Here is a 21,450-nt window from a genome sequence, read left to right as displayed (position 1 = left end):
TTAGTCATGGAGCTGTACGCGCTAAGAGGAAAGCTGAGAATGTAGTCTTTATGCTGCGGGCATTATGATTTGCTCAAGGTGAGGGTTCTATTGCTACAGAAGAAAGAGAGAATAGAAACTGGAAGGCAGACTAGCAGCTAGCCCACTCAAGCTTCCCCACTGTACTAGTGCGTGTGTTCCTTGGTGCCATTGTCAGATGAAGCGGACCATGGTTTGATCCAGAATGGCAATTCTTTCTGTCCCTGTGCACCTACCACAACACGTACTATAGTAATAGCTACAACAGGGTACCCATCTCAGAAGAACACCAGGAAATTAAAAAAAAAAAAGCAAGGTTTCTTTTATCAGGTACTCATTTCTGGACAACGTGGACACTTAAACTTGTCTCTGGTTTATAATACTATTTTCCAGTTTGTCAAGGCTTAACTCCATTCTTATGTGGTTTCAGTATATAAGAAGAGTCTTGGAGATGACATCAGCTCTGAAACATCTGGTGACTTCCGGAAAGCTCTGTTGACTTTGGCAGACGTAAGGTTTATCTTTTATTTTTTAATTCCTCAATTAGCTGCATGCTCAATAATAATTAGGGGGTTTAAAAATAACCAAATGGAGACAATGAGCTTGCGATTTTCCTTATGAAATGATTCACTCACTTTGTGTTTGCATTGCCATGGAACAGTACGTTTAACCACCATCCGAAAAGTATAATGTCATCATGTAACCAAAAAATCTTTTGATGGTCAGTATATGGATTAAAAGTGTTAAGATCAGGTTTCACAATACATTAGACATGTTCTGATAATTCATCTGACATAAAATAATTGCCCATTTCTATTTTAAGTATCTCCATTTTAAGAACATGCTTATTTTTATCTGTACTCCAAAGAATAAATATTCCTTTTGTTAGCATTTAAATTAAGTACGAAACATAATACAGACAAATTGTCTTCAGAGATGGGTATATTAGTCTCAGGATTTAAAAAAAAAATAACTTGTAGCTACTTCATCCTTATGCCTTTGGAAGAGTTGCTAAATCACTCATCACCATGTGACTAAACGACTCCACACTTTGCTGTCTCTTTTTAGGAGGCTCATGACTTTATAATACAGGTGGGCAGGGTCAAGGATGAGCTGTAATCCCAGGTGTGTGTAAGAGAGGAAATAAGCCTGTCCCACTGGCCTCTCTCAGCTGATTTACGCAGCCTGTAACATGTGAGAGAACCCCAACAGTGGTCTCAAGCAGCACTTGTCAAAGTGAGGCAAATGCCACTAAGAAACAAGTTCCCTTAATTTTTGTTTCAGATATTTCAAATGGTGGAAACCTTATGAGGGTCGCCAATTTATGGGGCATTGCTGCAAACGTACACCCCAGAGGTTTATATTCAAAAGTGCACGTCTGTGTGTGTGCACAGGGCACACACACATACTCACAGGAGGCAGCAAAGATCAGGGCTTCCGGGCAGGGTTTCAGAATCAAACAGACCTGGAATCGTATGCTCCTCTGTTGCCTACCAGCTTTATGTGTCTGGACACATTACTTTAAGCCTCAAAGCTCTTGTTTTCACATGTGTAAAATTAAAGTAATAACAGTACTAATGTCATAGATGCTGCAAAGATAGATGATAGATAGATAGATAGATAGATAGATAGATAGATAGATAGATAGATAGGTGATATGAAGTACTTAGCACATAGAAAGTGATCAGTACGTGGTAGTGGTAGCTGATTATTATTAAATCAATGGTAATCAGCATTTTTATGACTAGAGCAGAATGCACAATGAGGGAACAAGAAGGCAAAGAAATCATGTGAAAATCAGACAGGCAGACAAGGATCTATTTGAAAACAGGAACAAAGGCTTTTTAAACATTATAGCCAATATTTCATTCACCTATAATTTTCAGAGTAATTCAGACAATCCTCTTTCCCCTCAACCTCCTGCCTCTATGAGCTGAAGTGCTTGCACAGGAGCACACACTTAGCCACAGAGGCTTCAATAGCAGAGCTGGTGGGGACCTTTGAACTGGTTTTTGTTTTTATTAGACTTTATTTTTTAGAGAAATTTTAGATTTACAGAAAATTTGAGCAGAAAGTACTGAGGGATCCCATATGCCCCTCCTCCTGTCTCCTCACTATTTCCCCTATTACTAATGTATTGTGTTAAAGTGGTACATTCATTACAGTTGATGAATACTGATACATTATTATTATTAACTAAAGTGCATAGTGTACAATAGGGTTTACTCTTTGTGTTATACAGCCTGTGAGTTTTGACAAATGCTTAATGTCACGTATCCATCAGGACAGTATCATACAGAATAGTTTTCCTGCCCTAGAAATATTCTGTGCTCCAACTAGTCATCTCTCTCTTCCTCCCTCCAAACCCCTCACAACAACTGAACTTTGTACTGTCTCTATGGTTTTGCCCTTTCTAGACTGTCATATAGTTGGAATTATACTATAGTGGGTGGTCTTTTCAGACTGGCCCCTTCACTTAGCAGCATGCTAAGTGTCTTTTCTTGGCTTCATAGCTCATTTCCTTTTTATCACAAATACTATTCCATTATACGGGTATATTATAGTAGTACTAGGGGCCCAGTGCATGAATCCGTGCACCTTGAAAGGAACTGTGGGCCGCGAGGCTGCAGTGGGCACAGGGGTGGGTCTCGGCCCATCCTCCACACCCCCCACCTGGCCCCTCCATCCAAAGTCCCTGCTCCACCATCCTGCCATGGGTGCAGGCAGGGCCGGCGCCAACAGGGGTGTGAGTGGCGGCTCCAGCACCAGCAGTGGATGCGAGTGGGGCCGGCGCCGGCAGCAGGTGCAAGCGCCGGGCGGGACCATGGCATGTGGGAGCAAAGAATTTTCAGTAACCACCAGAGGCTTGCCCCGATGACAGCGACAGCCCCTGCCTTGGTCTGGTGCCCCCGCTCACCTGCTCCACCATCCCTCCGCTGCTGATGCCTACCATGATCCATACTCTGCTGCCTGCTGCCAACACCTTCCATGTTCCGCACACACCCCCTGGTGTTCAGTGCACATCATAGCGACTGATAGTTTGGTTGTTCTGCCATTTGGTCTATTTGCATATTAGCCTTTTATTATATAGGATGTCTCACTTGTTGAAGGGCATCTTGTTTGCTTTCAAGTTTGGGTGATGATGAATAGAAATTTCTGTGAACATTCATGTGCAAGTTTTTATGTAAATATAAATTTTCAACTCCTTTGGGTAAATACCAAGGAGTAGGAGTATGTTTAGTTTTGTTAAGAAACTGCCAAACTGTGTGGCTGTACCATTTTGCATTCCCACCAGCAATGAATGAGAGTTCCTGTTGCTGCAATCCTTGCCAGCAATATGGTGTTATCAGTGTTTTGGATTTTAGCCATCCTAATAAATGGTATCTTATTGTTTTAATTTTCAACTCCCTAATGATATTTGATGTTGAGCATCCTTTATGTGCTTTTTTACCATCTATATATCCGAGGGTGCTCAGACCTTTTGCCCATTTTCCAGTTGGGTTGTTTGTTATATTATTGCTGAATGTTAAGAATTCTTTATATATTTTGGATATAAGTCCTATATCAGATATGAGTTTACCAACAATATTTTCTCCCAGTCTGTGACTTGTCTTTTCATTCCCTTATGATCTTTGAATTTTCAGAGTAGGAAACTACAGCTCAGAAAATTGTGTGATGTTGCTACAAATTTCGTGGCCAGTCAGTGACAGAGCAACAACTAGAGCCCCAGGAGCCCAAGTCCTCTGTGAACCTCTCAGACACCCTGCTGGTGGGAATACCACGCGTTAGAATCTTCTGTCTTTACAAGGGTTGCCCTTGCTCTTATCTTCCTTGTTTAGGGCAGAAGAGATGAAAGTCTGAAAGTGGATGAGCAGCTGGCCAAAAAGGATGCCCAGGTCAGTAACAGAGCAAAGAAAACATCTCCTTTAACTACTACCCCCTCACCCTTGTCCACCTTTTCATTTCTGTGGCACAGCTGGGGCTGCGGTCTCCTGTCCTGTCTGAGAAAGCTGGGGACCAGCCTTCCTCAGTAGGGTTATTATCCCCTAGCCCCTGCCACCCCACCTCTCAGATTTCTACTCTGCTAAACATGAGAAATTTGAATAATTATCTCGCTGACTCTAAAACAAAAGAAACCTCCTCTCCTCTTAACCCTTCAAAAAAAGACAAGAGGACTATGTCCATAAGAACATTTAAGTCTCCCTGCCTTGTCCCACAGATTCTCTATAACGCTGGTGAGAAGAAGTGGGGCACCGACGAAGATAAGTTCACAGAGATCCTGTGTCTAAGGAGCTTTCCCCAGCTAAAACGAAGTAAGGACTCTCGTTATAATCTTTTTGGCTCTGTGTGGCTTTGCAAATGTTTTTTGCATTTAATGTACAAAATTCTGGAAAACGAAGTTAAAAATTGCAAAGGTGGTTCCATTTTTATGTATCAACAGTTCAGGAATCAACAAGTCAAGGCAGAACTGACATGATTCTTTTCCCCTAGAGCAGCGGTTCTCAGCCTGTGGGTCGCCAACCTGTGGGTCACAACCCCTTTGGGGGTCGCCTAAGACCATCAGAAACACATATATAATTACATATTGTTTTTGTGATTAATCACTATGCTTTAATTATGTTCAATTTGTAACAATGAAAATACATCCTGCATATCAGATATTTACATTACGATTCATAACAGTAGCAAAATTACAGTTATGAAGTAGCAACGAAAATAATTTTGTGGTTGGGGGTCACCACAACATGAGGAACTGTATTAAAGGGTCGCGGCATTAGGGAGGTTGAGAACCACTGCCCTAGAGGCTGAGTAGATGCCTAGTGAGGGACAGGTAACAGATGGAAGGGTTGGTGGGAGGAGAAAAGGGGCCGCCCTCTGGGGTGAGAGCAGAGAGGAGTGTTCCTGTGTATGGAGGACCCTGCCTGCATTGCTTCCACCCCAACACTTCCCTAGTTAGGCACTTTCCAGAAAAACCAGGTGCTGTTAATGGGTTAGCATGGATTACCATTCACCTCTCTCTGAAATGAAGGTAAATTGGGAGCCCCCTTTGTCAGACCAACTATTACGTGGAACTGCCACGCGTCCACCCTCCCACTCATGCCTCTCCCTGAGCCATTCTGGAAGCAACGGCACCTGGAAGCCCAGAAGCCCATTTCCTGGGAGCACCTGACTGGGGCTCCAGGTGCAGGTCAAGACAACAGTGCCAGCCACAGTGCATGACCAGGCTTCTGCTGAGTCATGGGAAAATGAGAAAATACGAAGACAGTACCAGGATTTTTTAATTCTGAAGTTTCCCTTCCTTAAGTTTGGCATTAGAATTTCATTTATAAAATAATGGTAATTGTATATCATAGTTGCTTTATTAACATCTTTATTTATTTAATCCTCACTCAAGGATATTTTTCCATTGATTTTTAGAGAGAGTAGAAGAGGGAAAGACAGAGAAATAGCGATGTGAGAGAAACATATCAATTGGTTGCCTCATGCATGTGACTTGACCAGGGCCTGGGCCAGGGAGGAGCCAACATCTTCATTTTAAAAACAAAAACCAAGCAATCCTAGATGTCTCTCCAAAATTTCTTTCTTTCTTTTTTTTCCAAAATTTACTTGGAAAAAATTACTTGACTTGCAAAATATGTCCATATACTTGCATGTACAGGTTTTGCTTTGGGGCAAAAACTGATCAAGAAATTGGAATGCCTTCAGGTACATGAGAAGTAGGCCATGCCCCTGAGGGAATGATCTGCTCAGCAATAAGAAATCTTCATATTGAAGACTGTGTTGGCAGATAACACATATTTGATTAATGACCCAGGTGCTGCTATAATTTAAACACAGCCTGCCTTCCTAGACATATTATTTAACCTTTTAGGCTATTTTAAATGCTAACAACATGGGGAAATGGAGAGGAGAGAGAGAGAGGAAGATCATTGAAGAAAATGGCCTATGAAGTTCAGGTTTTATTGTAGTTTGATGTTTTTTTAAAGACACGAAAAACAAAAACTTCCAAGTTCCAATTTTGATGAGTTAAAGAAGGGGTTTTGAGCTCACCACTTAACAACTTGATTTGCTGCGTATCAGTTAAAAAACTGGAATATATTCATGTGTGGTCGACTGTGATGCTTTCACTGTTTTTGTGGTACTGCTTTTTAGCGTTTGATGAATACAGAAATATTAGCCAGAAGGACATTGAGGACAGCATAAAAGGAGAACTATCTGGACATTTTGAAGACCTACTGCTGGCCATAGGTAAGCTCTTAAGTGCTTCCAAACTGAGTTACTTTGCACTGGATGTGAACAATGTCGGGGTGAGCTCCTTGTAAGAATCCTGACTGGCCCATCTTTAGGCTCCCACAGCATCCATTTAACAATATGCTCAACAGATATGGGTAAATGGATATATGAAAAAAGTAATTTTTTAAATCTTACTTTGCTTTTAACTTTGTATTTGGCTTGTCACCACATTTGGATTGTAAACTCCTTGAGAGATAAAATATGACATTTCTATTGGCATTTCTATTGAGCTTTGTTGAAAGCTGAGATGTGAGCCAATTTGGTGATTTCCCATTTTGGGTCATTGCACGATGTCAGTGGCTAGTTGAACTCAGGTGGAACTATGGGTCTCCTCCCCTCGGCTGTGCTAGCAGGGAGTGCATCAGAAAGACCCAGGATCGCCCAGCCGGTTTGGCTCAGTGGATAGAGCGTCGGAGATGTGAGCCAATTTGGTGATTTCCCATTTTGGGTCGTTGGACGATGTCAATGGCTAGTTGAGCTCAGGTGGAACTATGGGTCTCCTCCCCTCAGCTGTGCTAGCAGGGAGTGCATCAGAAAGACCCGGGATAAACAAGCAGACAGAGACGCTGTCATAAAAGGTGACCTGCCTCTCATGAGGCGAGGAAGGTGCGGCCAGAGAATGAGAGACGGTTCAAAGACAGGATTTAATAAAATATATTTAAAAAAAAAAAAAAGAAAAAGAAAGACCCAGGATAAACAAGCAGACAGAGACGCTGTCATACAAGGCAATCTGCCTCTCATGAGGCGAGGAAGGTGCGGCCAGAGAGTGAGAGACGATTCAAAGACAGGATTCGGGGACCCATCTGGTCAGAGTCAGGCAAGGGAATCTGTCACGTGCTTGTACACACCCGGGATTGTTGGTAATCCTAAACCGCTCTAACTTAGGGTGGTGACTGTGCTTGCTGCGGCTTCTTCTCCATCAATTCCAGGGCAGGAGTGCCTGTATGAAAAAGCATTTCTGTCATCCACGTGATAATGAATAGCTCCTCTGGTGAGATCAGGAGAGCTGATGTCTGAAGGTGCCCTCCCCTGGCGTGAGCCTCTGATTCATCTTCAGATGTTAATTATTGTGTCTGGAGGTGAGCTCCCAAGGAGGGTTCCTCACGTTGTATTTTTCAATAAGTACTCATCTGGCACTTACCACGTGCTCAGCGCTGCGCTAAACTCTTTACAAATATCGACATATTTAAGCCTTATAACAATCCCCTGGGTTAGGGGTGGTCGAGATGGTAAACCTGAGGCACATGAAGTTCAGTTCCTTCCCAGGCCACTCAGGGAATGCAGGTCGAGCTGAGGTCACCCAGCGGTCAGGCTCCACGATCTGTGGGGAGAACCAGCCACTCAGGGTGTAAACAGAGGCTGAAACACACACACATCACACGGTCTGTACTGAAGTATTTTAAAGTAAATTACAGAAAAGACACCAGGTAGCAACCGCTCACGAAGTTTCAGACCATCCTCAGGGCTTCTTCCACATACATCATTTCACTTGACTTCTAATCCTCTCTTCAGTGCCAGAACAGGGCTCTTTATCCAAATGCTGGTAAAAAGAAAGGGAGGGAGGGAGGAAGGAAGGGAGGAAGGGAGGGAGGGAGGGAGGGAAAATACTGCTAAAAGATACAACATAGAACAGATGAGCAAACTGAGGCACAGAGAGGTTAAATTATTAGGCCATAGGCCTAATAATTGATGGAACAAAAATTTAATCCTTGAAAGCTGGCTCCAGAATATATACTCTTAACCATTATACTCATAGTATAGAAAAACAGAGAAAAAGAAGGAATGAAAGAAGAAAGGGAGGGAAGGAGGGAGGGATGGAAGGGAAGGAGGGAGGGAAAGAGGGAGGGAGGGAGAAAGAGAAAATACTGTTGACTCTGAATTGCTAAAAGATAGGCCAACATAGAAAAAGCTTCTTTTTCAATTAAAAAAATGGAATAGAGCTGTCTCCATAATCAGTTCGGAGGCAGTGATGTAGCCAGTTTATTTTTTTCTATTTCACATTGTTGCTCTTTACATCAATTTTGCTACCTGCTCTCATATTTGAAAAACTTTATTGAAATGTGTGAATTCTTACTCATTGAGCTAAGAAGCATTCTTGGAAATACATATTGAATGATACACTAAATTTAGGCTATAATGTATATTGTTTTATCAAGTAAAAGAAAGATCTTATAATTCGACTAATTCAAAGTTCAAGATATGTCACACTCATTTCTATTTGTTTACTATTGGAATACATCACAGTTTGTCTCATCTTTACTGAGCTATAACCCACCATAAAATTCACCTATTCAAAGTATGCATTATAGTGCTTTTTAATATATTTACAGAGTTGTGCAACCATTGCCACAATCTAAATTTAGGCTATTTTCATCAGCTCCCACAGAAACCCTGTACCCACTAGCAATCACCCCTCAGCCCCTAATAACCCATACTTTCAATGTTGATAGATTTGCCTATTCTAAATATTTCATGCACAAGGAGTCTAATACAGCATGTCAACACATAGTGTTTCATATGAAAACCCACCTGAGCTGTATCACCTTAGAAAGGCATAATAGAACAGTTCTAGTTGTCAAATCTGGACTTAGATAGGGGAGGCTCTACTCAAAAAGACTTTCCCAATAGGAAGAAGGCTTTCATCTCAGGCATGTGCAGGAGTCTCAGAATCAAACAGAAAGGGCTTCTCTTTGGCATGGGAGTTGGAGAAGCCAGGGAGCATGATCGTTGGGGTTTTACAGGAGATGTGTTTGGCTCTGTCACCTCACTCTCGGGACAAGCTGGTAGGAGGGCATGTTTCATGTTTTAGTGCTTGCTCGGGTGGGGGGCAGCCAGAGTTCAGGGGCCTGGGGGAGGAGAAAGGACTGACTGAAGTTTGGTCAAGACATCACAGAAGGTGAGAAATGGGCAGCTGTGGCCTCTTGGTCACTGTAATTCATTTCAGTGGACTCCCTGCATGTCAGAGATTTCCCTGAGTTTTCCTACTTTCGATGTTGGGTGCTAAAGCAAACTTTCTATCACTATGTCTAACACCACTTCCCAACATTTTGGGGCATAAAGAACAAACCTGGTGGTTAAAAGCATAAAGCAGAAGACAAGCTAAAGGGTTATGAGGGCAGGGGGAAGTATTCTAATAAGGGTTTAGCTTAGGGAGAGGGAGATGATTGAAAACTTTATTAGGATAAAGTGGGCATAACAACTTTTAATCAAAGTATTAAGGCTTGCTTAATATGAATTTCAGAAAAAAATAGGTACAACTGATCCAAATGGTTGGTTTATTCTCAGACAACTTCACATCTAACACTGTTTTCATATTTGTCCCAGATTCCACGTTTGAGTGTCTAATACATCCTCTCTCCCCCCGCCCCCTGCCGCCCCACTATTTCCCTTAAGTCAATTACACAAACTGAAGGCCTTTCTGGTTCCTGAAGAGAGCCAGTAGGGCACTATGAGAAAGCTACTTATCCTGGTTCTGACCTCCAAAATTCATTATAAAATTTATTCACTTTCATCAGATTCCTATCTGCAGATCACATTTGAAGCTATAAAAGTACGTGTGTTGCAATAGATTTTCTCTCTACAGACTTTTCTATTCCTGATGATTTTCACTTTATTTAAACTATACTTAATTTGCTCATGTTTTTGCCAATTGCTTTTTTTGCTTGTTTGTTTGTTTTACTTCTGCTTTACTTGTTATTTCAAAATAAAGAATTAAAAGATTGCAGTATTTTTTAGTAACTGAATTTAGATACAGCCACTTAAGAGAAAATCTTTCCATTTGAAAAGCTGGTTTAAAAATGAACTCCAGTGCCTCTTCTTACCTAACGAGTTATTTGGGCAACATCTCTGCAGTCTCTAGACCCAAGTTATTCATCAGTAGTCAAAGCTGTTAGAAATGGAGCAGTGGCCCACCCTGGGGAGTTATCAGTGGAAGCGAAGTTGTTGGTGTGTCTGAGATCTGGAGATGAGTCATGTGCTGTGGGAGTTTCTTTGGCAGCTAATTTTACTTTCCCCACGGCTAAAGATCACTTCTGCTAACGTTCTGTGCAAATATGATGCTACAAGGCTTTGAAATCTAGGTTAAGTATTCATTCTTTCATTCTAAATAAAGGCCAGTAGTGGGGAGGGAGTAAAATGGGTATGAATCGTTTCTAAAAACATTTTACTGTATATTAACTCAATTTCAATTAAAGGACAATGAACATACTTTATTTTTTCTACAGTTCATTGTGCAAGGAACATACCTGCCTTTTTAGCTGAAAGACTGCATCGCGCTTTGAAGGTTGGTCTGGAAATTTCATACGTGTTCTTAGCTTCCCTCACGGAAAATGTAAAAACATTGCCATTATTGATGCAATTCCATTCACTTTGATGAGCTCTCTGTTGTAGCTAATCCGTGCCATGGATTGATCATGAGTGTCCTAATCATTATAACAGTTGGTACAGTAAAGTGTTGACTAAATTACTTCCCCCGGTTCACAGGCAATAGAACCTGTTTTCGAACGGCACACCTCAAACCTGACCCCTTAGGTCCAGTGGCCTCTCAAGCCGCCTTACTTAAAAGAGACCAAACTGCCTTGTCTGTTGCCCCTGCTGGATGGTGAGCTCCGGGAGCAGAGGAGCTTGCTTTTCTCTTTTATATATTCAGACCCTAGCACTGGGCCTGGCACGTAGAAGATGCTTGCTCCACTTTCCTTACTGGACATTTCCTAGGGGAGTCCACGTGCACCTTCTGAGTTATGTCCAAAGTAAACACATCACGTCCCTCACTTCACCTCCCCGCCACCCCAGGTCCGCTCCCCTGCCTGCGTTCAGCCATCTCAGTGGAAATCCCCAGCAGGACCTGCCCTGGCCCCGCTCCTGAAGTCAGACCACTCCTCCCATCCTTGTTCTCTGTGCCTCAGCCTCTTCGGCCCTCCTGTCCCGGACTATGCCAGGTCTCTTCCCACGTCAGAGTCTGTGCATTTGTTGTCCTCTCTGCCTGAAAGGTACCTCCTCCAGGTCTACCTGTGATTGGCTCCTTCTCACCTGTCAGGTCTCTGCTCAAATGTCACCTCCTGAGAAAGGTCTTCCCTGACTACTCAGGTCAATTGTCTCCCTTTTAGTCACACTGTTCCATAGTTCTCATTGCTATTTATTTAAACACTCCGTTAATTTTCTCTACTGACCATCTCCATTCATGGAACGTTAGCTGCATGAGGAGAGGTACGGTCTGTGTTGTTCACTGTCATACGCGCAGTGCACGAAGCAATGCCTGGCATAGAGGACCCGTTCAATGTGCATTTGTTGAATAAATGAATTGTGTCAGTGTAACTGCTCGGGAATTTTACGCGTCTCCCTCTCCTTCACTCTGTTCAAATGATACATCCAGTTTTGTCCTCTGCCTTTACAAGCATCTCTTAAATCGACCCATTTTCTCCATCGCACCGCCATTTTTCCAGGTCAGGCCATCAACTTCTCTTTTTTATGTTAGTGCCAAAGCTTCCAGTCTCATTCTGTTATCTTCATCCTCCCCCTGCCCCGCACTCCATTCCTCATACCGCTGCCAGAGAGATCTAGGGAAAGCGCAACTCTGCTCCCATTTCTGAACTCTCCTCTTGAAAAGACTGCAGTAGTTCTTCACTCTTGGGATAAAGTTGGAACTTCATTTTGTGGCTTATAAGGTCCTGCTTTTCCAGACACATCTCTTGCTACTCCTCTTCATTATTTGTGTGTCCTTGAGTGCGGCATTCTTTCTTGCCCTAAACCTTCACACCTGCCGTTTTCTCCATTGGAACGTTTTTGTTTGTTTGTTTGTTTTTCCTCTTTCTGTGAACCCCACCCCTTCTCCTGTCTGGTTATTTAGGCCTCAGCTTAAATACCACTTTCTCAGACAGACCTTTTCTAATCCTTAATCTATTTTAGGCTCCCCTCATATGTGTGCCTATAGTACCCAATATTTCTTATATGTCACATTATATTATATGGCCTGTTTTCCTACCTGTATCCTTTGCAAAATTGGAAGTGTCCCGTCTCTGTTTGCAGCATGAGGCATGGTACTGGCACAAAGTAAGCTCTCGATAAATATTTCTTAGACAAATGAATAATGAGGTTTTATGTTCAACGAGGGGAGGAGAGTCACCACAGTGGACTATATTGTGCACCGTTATCTGTTTCTTATACATATAGATTTATACGCTGTTCTGTGGCTGATTTGTGCTGTGGATGTCTACATCTCTTAACAGGGTGCTGGAACCGATGAGTTTACTCTGAACCGAATAATGGTTTCCAGATCAGAAATTGACCTTTTGGACATTCGAGCAGAGTTTAAGAAGCGTTGTGGCTATTCTCTATATTCAGCAATTAAAGTAAGTCTCTTCTTAAAAACAGCAAAACACATTTTGCCTTTCTCTCCCTATTCTCTTTCCCTTACAATCCTTAGAACATGGAGATATGTGACTTAGATTTCTCTCTCTTTGTCAGTGTGTAAATGTGTAGTGGGAGCAAAACAGCCCTTAAACATAGAGACTGTTTTCAGCTCTAGAATCTCAGCCACATGATAGATACCCACTTTTTTTTTCTGTTTAGTGGCCACTAATTTTTCTTCTTTTTTGAATTGCACATGCAAATTATTTACCTATTGTTATATTGCACTGTTTTTATTTATTTTACTGTTTATGAAAATGACAGGAAAGAAAACTACATATTTTAAATTTCCTCTTTGTTTCACACAAAAGATAGCATGGTTCTGCACCTCGGAGTTCTTTTCATTGCAGTATATCGAAAAAGACTTTCTCAGTCTTTTAAATAGCTGTGTATCATTCTATTATTTGTTTATTTATACCCACCACATCAACAGATGTTTCCAGTTTCTTGCTATTACAAACAATGCTGCCATGTGCATACACAGTTTCCTAAGGTACAAGTGTATCTGTGGGATAAATTCGAGCAGTTTTCTCCTGAGATAAATTCTCAAAAGTATGTAGGATTGCTGAGACAGATGTGAATATATTTGTAATTTTGGTAAATATTACCAGTTGACTTCCGTCTGTACTTCCATGAAGAATATATGAGTCCTTGTTTCTCCACAGCTTTGGCACAGAGGGTGTTTTCTAGCTTTGTGTTTGTATAATCTGATAGGTGAGAAATTGCATCTCAGTGTAGTATTAGTATATCTTTTTCTTAATATGAAGAAAGCCGAACATGTTTTCATGTTTTAAATGCCATTTGCATTTCCCTTCTGGTAATTTTTTTTATGTTACTTGCCCATTATTCTATTGAAATTTGGGTTATAAAATTTTTTGAGAGGGTGTCAATTTCTAAGACCTCTTTTCATGTATGTTAGATTCACCTTTTGTCTATGAATTATAACTATTTCCCCCAGTTTGTTGTTTTTCTGTTGACATGGCTGAAGGTGTTTTTTCATACTGTTTGGCACCAAATAGAATTCATCAATGTTTTCTTTTATAGTTTCTTGATTTTAAAAAAAAAATTAATTCCTTACAGTCTGGATGAGAATCCTTAAATATGTTATATAACTTCCTTTCAGTTTTAAAGAATGAAACCAGTTTTCATTGTCCTCAGATCTTAGTTGATATTATATATGTAGATAAACCCCAAATAAATGACAAATTATAAAGAAGTAAGACCTGAAAAAATTGTGTAAGAGGCTTCCATACATGGAACTAATGGTAAAGCCACAGTCCCAATAAGAATATGACAACTTGGAAACGATGAAAGAAGGGGCTAGCTCCCATTGAAGATTGCTCTTTACGTCAGCCTCCAAGATGGCACCCAGGCCATGAGTGGTAGAGAAGGGTGGTCCACGCTGGGTTCCTGAACAAAATGGAAGCCCAGGTTGAAGGGCAAGCCATCACATTGCCCCAGCCTCCAGAGTCACTGGCTAGGTGCAAAGATGGAGTCCGGGGCTGGCTTCACAGACGTCCTACAGGCTCTCTATGCCTCAGCCTCATCTACCTAACAGCTGTCTGGAGAAATCAGCTTTGGCGATCATTAGCCCAGACATGAAGACAAATGGATCTCAATCAGTGTAGAGTCACTGAGGCCCGAGCTCAGAGGTGGCACCCAGAGGACAAACCTAGCCTGAGAGAAGGACACGTTTGCTCTGAGCACCCGTGGTCCGGAGTCGGGTGTGGAGTCTGAGCTGTCCAAACATCTGGGGCCTACCTATAGGATCGTTTTATGAACCCTGTGGATTCTGATCCTGGAACCAACCTCCCTCAAGCCTATCTACAAGGCTGGAGTCCCATGCTATGCAGGAGACAAAATCCAGTTGCCCACCAAGGACTCCTCCATTCTGTCCGCATTCCTATGTCACCAGGAACAGCTGAAGCCCATGGCCCAGCCTTTGAAGTGGCCCTGCCCAGCAAAGCTTCCCTTGACCACCTGTTGGCGTGGGCCTTTGGGCAGCCACCCTGAGAACTTTCTGGCCTCAGGCTCCACAAATGGTGTTACGGTGGATGCATGAATGAACATCACTCAGTCAACTGGAGTCATAAATCAAAATCCCCCCCCCCACCCTATTTTATTGTTCTAGCCAGGGCTTTTGCTTTTTACTAAACCTTTGCAGAAAGAGATGCATGCTTAAGTTGAAATCAGGAACTTACTCAAAAAGGCAACTCTCAGACTGTGCCTGGGGCTTAGCACAGATTTCATCAACTGCTCACACTCAATGTAATTTGAATCGATCCTGACACATTACAATCATTTCAATCAACAGAGGAAAATTCAATAACGTTAACCATATTGTTCTTACTAAGGCAGAAAAGTAGACGCATGACTTTTATAAAGATTGTCAGTAACAAGATTGAAACATAAAGAGGGCTCTCGGTTCACCCTCAGCAAACCAGAAAATTAAATTAAGCAGTAGCTCTCCCTCCCGCAGTGGTCTGGGTAATTGAGGCTGATTGTATTAGGAAACATTTAAACTATGGGTATCTTGATAGAAAATAAAAATTCATTGCTGAAGAGTTCAGTTTGTAATTTAAAATTATATAAGGTGTCTTCATTTCTACCACCTGAAAGTACATTATTAGGCGATATCATTACATTTTCACTACTGATGAATAAGATCCTTTCAGTTGATTTCATTTCTGTCATTCAGGAGCTAGAGTTTCATTTTGTATATTGTCGGGGAGGAAGAAAGTTTCGCCTGGTCTAATGATTAAATCTACATGAGACATATTAATAAGAGAAAATAACCAAATTTAATTGCATATGTGTGCATGGGAACCCCACATATATGAGAGAGTCAGAAACCTCACATACAGGAGAGGCTGAGGGATAGAAAGGTAAAATGAGCTATATCTGACTACCTCCTGGTCATATATGAAGTGAGATGCCATGGGGTTTCAGAGGGTCACTGCAGGGCGATAAGAACAGAGTTCAGTAAGTTGTAGTTTGCTCTGCCTTATAGATAGGTCAGAAAGGTTATCTCTGATAATCTCTTATTATCGGCAAAACCCCCAATTCAAATTCTTCTTGGTAGTTAATGGGGGAGGGCAGAAGTTTCTCTTGAGCCCACAGGGTCTCTGTTGCCTTTAGTTTAAAATAATCTGCATCCCACAGAGGCACATTTTGGGATGACTCATTCTGAACCCTACAATATCAGCCTGGCCTTTAGTTCTGTCTTCCTCTCCCTTCTGCCTGTTATTTAGACATTTCTCTGCTTATTAACACCTTTCTCAGGTGATGATTGGTGGGGAGAAGGAGAGAAAGACATAGGTGAAAAATGTGTGTCTCTTATTCATTAATAATAAGATATTAAGAGCATATTTGGATGGAATTGCATTTTTGATCAACAGATTAAGTACCTAAGTCCAGGCTCTTTAAGGGAAAACATAGTAGTCCCTTTCAATTTATAATCTGTATGAAGTGAGGTGGGCATAAATAAAATAATTAAAAGATAATAATATGAAACAACATACAATTAAATATTTGATTACACAGAGGAGGGTAATACAGGAATTGAGAGTAAAAGAAGTTTGAGATTAGATAGGGAAAGGGGTTTGACCTATCTTTCAGGCTAATAAGCATGTGTTGAGTGCCTCCTATGAGTCAGGTGGCATGCTGGTCAGTGGGGTCTCACAAGTAAATGCTCTAGAAACATGTATGGTGAGAAGTAGGAGGGGAAAAGAAATAAGTTCACTTGAATAATTAGAAGGTCTACCTTGGGGAGTATTGAAAAATAAAATCCAAATAGCAAGATGAATTCAGTTGAAAGAGAGCTCTGAGATCATGGAATTTGTATTTCATTTATTCAATTAAAAATATTTACTGAATGAGAATTATGTGCCAAGCGCAGGGTTACAATTATAGGCAAAGGAAAAAAGTTTCCTGTCCTTATGAAATTACAAATAAATGTAAAATTTGTTTATACAACTATGTTAAATGGAAAGGAAAGGAATATTGTGCTATAAGACCATATAATAGGAGGATTTGACCTATAGGAAGGTTTGATTCATATCTGAAAGGCAGAGGTTGTGTGTGTTGGGAGAAAGTAGAGCATTCTATCAAAAGGAGTCACAAGTGAAAAGCCCTAGTGTTGGAGGAAAAACAATGAAAAAATGAGGCTGAGGGACCAGGTCACAGAGGACCTTTTTGACGATGTTTAAAGATTTCGTCTTTAGCTTAAGAGTAGTGGGAAGCCACTGAAGAATGTTCGTTTTAAGCACATAGTGTCATCATTAGAAGTACACTTTGAAATGGTCCCTGAGACTGTGGAGGATGAATTGGACAGACGATAGAAGAGATGTGGAGTGATAAGTTATTAGACTGGTCATATTAGAGTAGTTATGACCGGGTGGTGCAAAGTAGTAAGCAAACCTACTGGCAATGCAAAGAGAGGAAAGAGCAAAAACTTCAGAGATATTTAGGAGTTAAATTAAGACACTTGGTGTGAGGAGCAAGGAAGAGAGATGTCAAGGATGATGCAGATAGTTGTGCCATTCCCTGCAACGGTCAGGGTTTAGGTGTCGGCTTTTTTTGTTTGTTTGTTTTTTCTGGGAGTGGAGGAGAAAGTGCAGGGGTTTGGTTTTGCACATGTTGAGTTTGAGATGTCTTTGAGCTGTAAATGGAGATGTCAAGTCAGTAAGCTGGTGGTATAAGATATATTTTCAGGGTCAATTATGTTATTGAACCCTTGGACATGGATGAAAATCCTCTAGGAAAATACAGATTGAGAAGAGAAGAAAGCTGAGAACGGAGATTTAAGCATTACTAACAATTAGTGGCTGGATTGCAGAGGATAAGCCTTCAAAGAAGACAAAGCTGGAGCTGCCAGAAAGGAAGGAGGAAAGCAGGGCCTCCTTACAGGGCTGCCTGCTGTGCATATGGTGTGACTGGACTAGATTTACAAAGCAAAAGAATTAACAACTTGGAGAAACAGATTGATGAATTTAGAGTCAAAGAAACTATGACAAGAGATGAGAGCCCAGAGTACGTTGGTTGTGGTCAGGATGGAAAAAAAGAGTAACTTAAAAAACACCACAGGAATTCATTGGGAAGCTGGATTAAATGTAAAGGGTAAAAGATGGAATCAAAGTTGGGAGAAGAGAGGGCCTCTGTTAAAAACAGGCCAATAGAAACATTTAGTTAGTTTCTTTCATATTTATATATATATATTTCAGACAGGAAGGGAGAGGGAGAGAGAGACAGAGAGACAAAAACATTAATGATGAAAGAGAATCATTGATTGGCTGCCTCCTGCACACCCCCTACTGGGGATCTAGCCTGCAACCTGGTCATGTGCCCTTGACTGGAATTGAATCTGGGACCCTTCAATCTGCAGGCCAAATCCACTGAGCCAAACCAGCTAGGGCAGTTAGTTTCTTAAGAACAATTAATATGGCCTAATTAGGAAAGCGGGAATTATGTTCAAAGGTTTTGAAATTACACTACCTTTTTTTGTGATAAAATTTCTAAAACACCATATAAATTGAATAGCTATTTTACCAGAAGACATAAGGGAATAGAGATAGGAGAAAAGGATGACTATTTGTTTAGTGTCTACAGTGGATCAGAAGTTTGTTTTTTTTAATCCCAAATCTCAGTACTTCATTGTATACTTACACAGACAGGACTATATAGTCTGCATAATTTCACTTAATACCTCAGCTATACCAAGGCTCCCCTGTTCTGTAGCAGCACCCTCTGAAACATGTAGCATCTTGATTGTTGGGCAAAGGGAAGAAATATAAAAATAAGCAAGCAGATGGAATTCAGTTGAGCATCAGATATTTTTCAATGCTTCTCAAATATATCAGAGATGTTTAGTTGATAGTACAGGGATCGTATTACTCTTTCAAATCTGTACTTTCAGTTTCTTTTCTGCTTTTTCCCCCCCTTTATTGTTGAAAGTATTACAGATGTCCCCTTTGTTTGTTTGTTTGTTTTGTTTGTTTGTTTGTTTGTTTGTTTTTCCCATTGACCCCCTCCACACTGCACCCACCCCTTCCAGGCCTTCGCGACTCTATTGTCTGTGTCCATATATGCATGTAAGTTCCCTGGTTAATCACTCAACACCAGAAGATATCTGTGTGCTAAGCTATTTGGATACACTAGTATTTTCTCAACTAACTGATAGAACCCCTAATAATTTTTACAACTTTGTGATTAGAGGGAGTTGTTTTAATGCAAAACTAGAGCACTTTTGACTTGTCAGCAGTTTGAGAAATTATTACCTATGGCAGAGCAAGACTTAAGAAAACCAATAAGGGAAGAACTAAAAACTGTATACAAAAAAGAATGTATGTTAATGCCTATTGTGTCTTATGAAAATAATGCTTAACTTCTTTTCTAAATAGCCTTTCTTCATTGCTTCCTTTGCATTAACTACTACTTAACATTCACTCCAATGTGAAACTTAAATGATAAGAAATGCTCGTCATTTGAGTTGCCTTGAGTAAAATAAGAATAATGTGAGGTTTTTAGACAATTTAGTTTCAAAGCCAAGTTTTACCTCCAATGCTATACAAACATTTCTTTACCTCCTTTGTATAGTAAACATTGCATCTTAGTACTTTAAGCCTCAATCTCACGTAGTATGTTTTCTGAATCAAGATCTTTTTGGCTAGTCTAGGGGAAAGGAAATCAGAAATACACTCTTTGGGAATGTAGTTCATTTCACTTTCTTAAGTATAGTATGGTGTTAAGGAGCCAGGAGATCTGGGTTCAAATCCTGCTTCTGTTGCTTATTATATGATTTGGCACAAGGTTTCTAACCTCTCTTTTTCTCATCTTACTGATGTGTTAAATGGGAGATACTTATGAACCTACTGTTTGAGTTCTTCTAAGGGTTAAAGTAATTGGTAATTACTTACCAAGTGTTTGGTAAATAATATATATTACTAAAACTATGATTTTTAAAGTTTTGCTTAAAAATTAATATTATGTAATATTATATAATTGGTGAAAATATATTTTATTAAACCCAAATTGCAATTTAATTGAATTACATCAGGAAGAATTTAAACATTATTGTGAAAAAGATGCTAGGCTGAAAAATAACTACACTCAGGTATGAATGAATGATGGAATTACAGGTGCATTTTACTAAACGGTACAGGTCATGAGTCTTGCACCCCAGTGAACCCCCTAGTGCTACGAGATTTGGTTCCTTTATGGTCCCCTCATTGTTTATGCTGTACCTGTCCTTCTCCCCATCCTGTTCTTTGCAGTCGGATACTTCTGGAGACTATGAAGCCACACTCTTAAAGCTCTGTGGAGGAGATGACTGAGTCACGAACATCGTCTGCCAAGGTTGCCTGCTCCCACGGTGGGCTTTCCCAACAGCTCTGCTCCCTTCTTTCTCAAGTGTTTAAAAGTACAAGCAAGTATAAACAGCAGCCTGTTTTCCTAACAAATTTTCATTGTTCCATAACAACAACAATGACACAATTATTTTAGAGCATCTCATCCTAATGTAGCAGTTTATTAATGAAAATTTAAAATGATGTGAAGAATCTCCTAATACTATCTAAAATTATATTTCTGCTTAGGAAGTGAGAATCTTTGTACAGTTCTAAAATATCTAATGCAAAGCAGGGTAATAAAAATTGCTGCCTTTGTTAAATTGTCTGTTTTTAGCGTCTACTGACATTGTTGGTACCTGGTGCCAACAACTAATTTTATTTTATAACATGCTTTTGTTACAGAAGCTGTTGCTGCTTCACTCTATCTATTACCATATTAATCACATTCATCTTTAAGAAAAGCAATAAAAATGAAGATGTATGTGATCCTGCCTACTCTTTCTAGTCATGATCAAGCTTCATGAGTGACAATGCGTAATAAGTTACTTAGCCGTCAGAAAACATGTGTGGAATTATTAATCTAACCACTTCCTGTCTGAATGGCAAGCATGAGTTGGGGTTATTTTATGCTAAATACTGCTTTAGCAGAATCAAGTCTTCAGGTTTTCCTCTTCCTCTAAAATAAGTTTGCAAACTATGCATTTTAAAAATCCCTTTGTTATCTTTGAAAGACACCTACCATGAAATATCTTGACCGATATGAAATATCTGAGGTAAAAAATTCCAGTTGGAGTTATTAGCCTGGACTAGATAGAAATGATAGACGTGTGAGAATATGAACAGTGAGGTGTGGGTTCAGAGCTTTTAGTCAATGCATTCCTCTGGTGAACACTCCTGAGGCCTTCTGGAAGATAGAGAAGTTATCTCTTGTTCTGGAATTTCCAAATTGCATACAGGGAAAAAGTGTAGGGATTTAGAATCCTACACACATGGTTTTGACTTCCTGCCCTACCGTGTACCAGCTCTGTGACCCTGGCAACTACTAAGCCCTGCTAAGCTAAAGTTTCCTCGTCTGTAAAATGGTGATAATTATAGCGCCTGTCTCTTTCATAGAGTTTCTTAAAGATTAAGTAAGATAGTCCTGGCTGGCATGGCTCGGTTAGAGCATTGTTCCAATACACCAAAAGGTGGTGAGTTCGATTCCCAGTAGGAAACATACTCAGGTTGTGGGTTTGATCCCTGGTCTGCGCACTTTCAGGAGGCAACTAATTGATATTTCTCTCTCACATTGATGTTTCTCTCTCTCCCTAAAATCAATTTTAAAAAATAGATTAAGTAAGATAATGCCTGTGAACACGTAGCCCTGTGCCTGGAAATGGTAAGTATG

At 40.6% G+C, this 21,450-nt stretch overlaps 1 protein-coding gene across 3 annotated transcripts in view; it reads left to right on the top strand.

Moving 5' to 3' along the window:
• The window catches only part of ANXA3 (annexin A3), a 51,128-nt gene extending 30,745 nt beyond the window's left edge, over positions 1 to 20,383 (top strand). For 2 of the 3 annotated variants that reach the window (XM_014544752.1, XM_014544743.1), the window contains exons 7-14: positions 449 to 528; positions 3,858 to 3,914; positions 4,238 to 4,331; positions 6,172 to 6,267; positions 7,296 to 7,391; positions 10,536 to 10,594; positions 12,537 to 12,659; positions 19,989 to 20,383. In XM_014544752.1, the coding sequence (XP_014400238.1) occupies positions 449 to 528; positions 3,858 to 3,914; positions 4,238 to 4,331; positions 6,172 to 6,267; positions 7,296 to 7,391; positions 10,536 to 10,594; positions 12,537 to 12,659; positions 19,989 to 20,048 (665 nt within the window). In that variant the 3' untranslated portion in view covers positions 20,049 to 20,383. The remainder of the gene's footprint in view (positions 1 to 448; positions 529 to 3,857; positions 3,915 to 4,237; positions 4,332 to 6,171; positions 6,268 to 7,295; positions 7,392 to 10,535; positions 10,595 to 12,536; positions 12,660 to 19,988) is intronic. The other variant, XM_005857429.2, reaches the window with a different exon arrangement.
• The last annotated feature ends 1,067 nt before the right edge of the window (positions 20,384 to 21,450 follow it).

This window comes from Myotis brandtii, unplaced genomic scaffold (assembly GCF_000412655.1).
Source record: "Myotis brandtii unplaced genomic scaffold, ASM41265v1 scaffold111, whole genome shotgun sequence".
NCBI classification, from domain to species: Eukaryota; Metazoa; Chordata; class Mammalia; order Chiroptera; family Vespertilionidae; genus Myotis; species Myotis brandtii.
The sequence above is the reverse complement of the archived record's forward strand: the minus strand, read 5'-3'. Positions and strand labels throughout refer to the sequence as shown.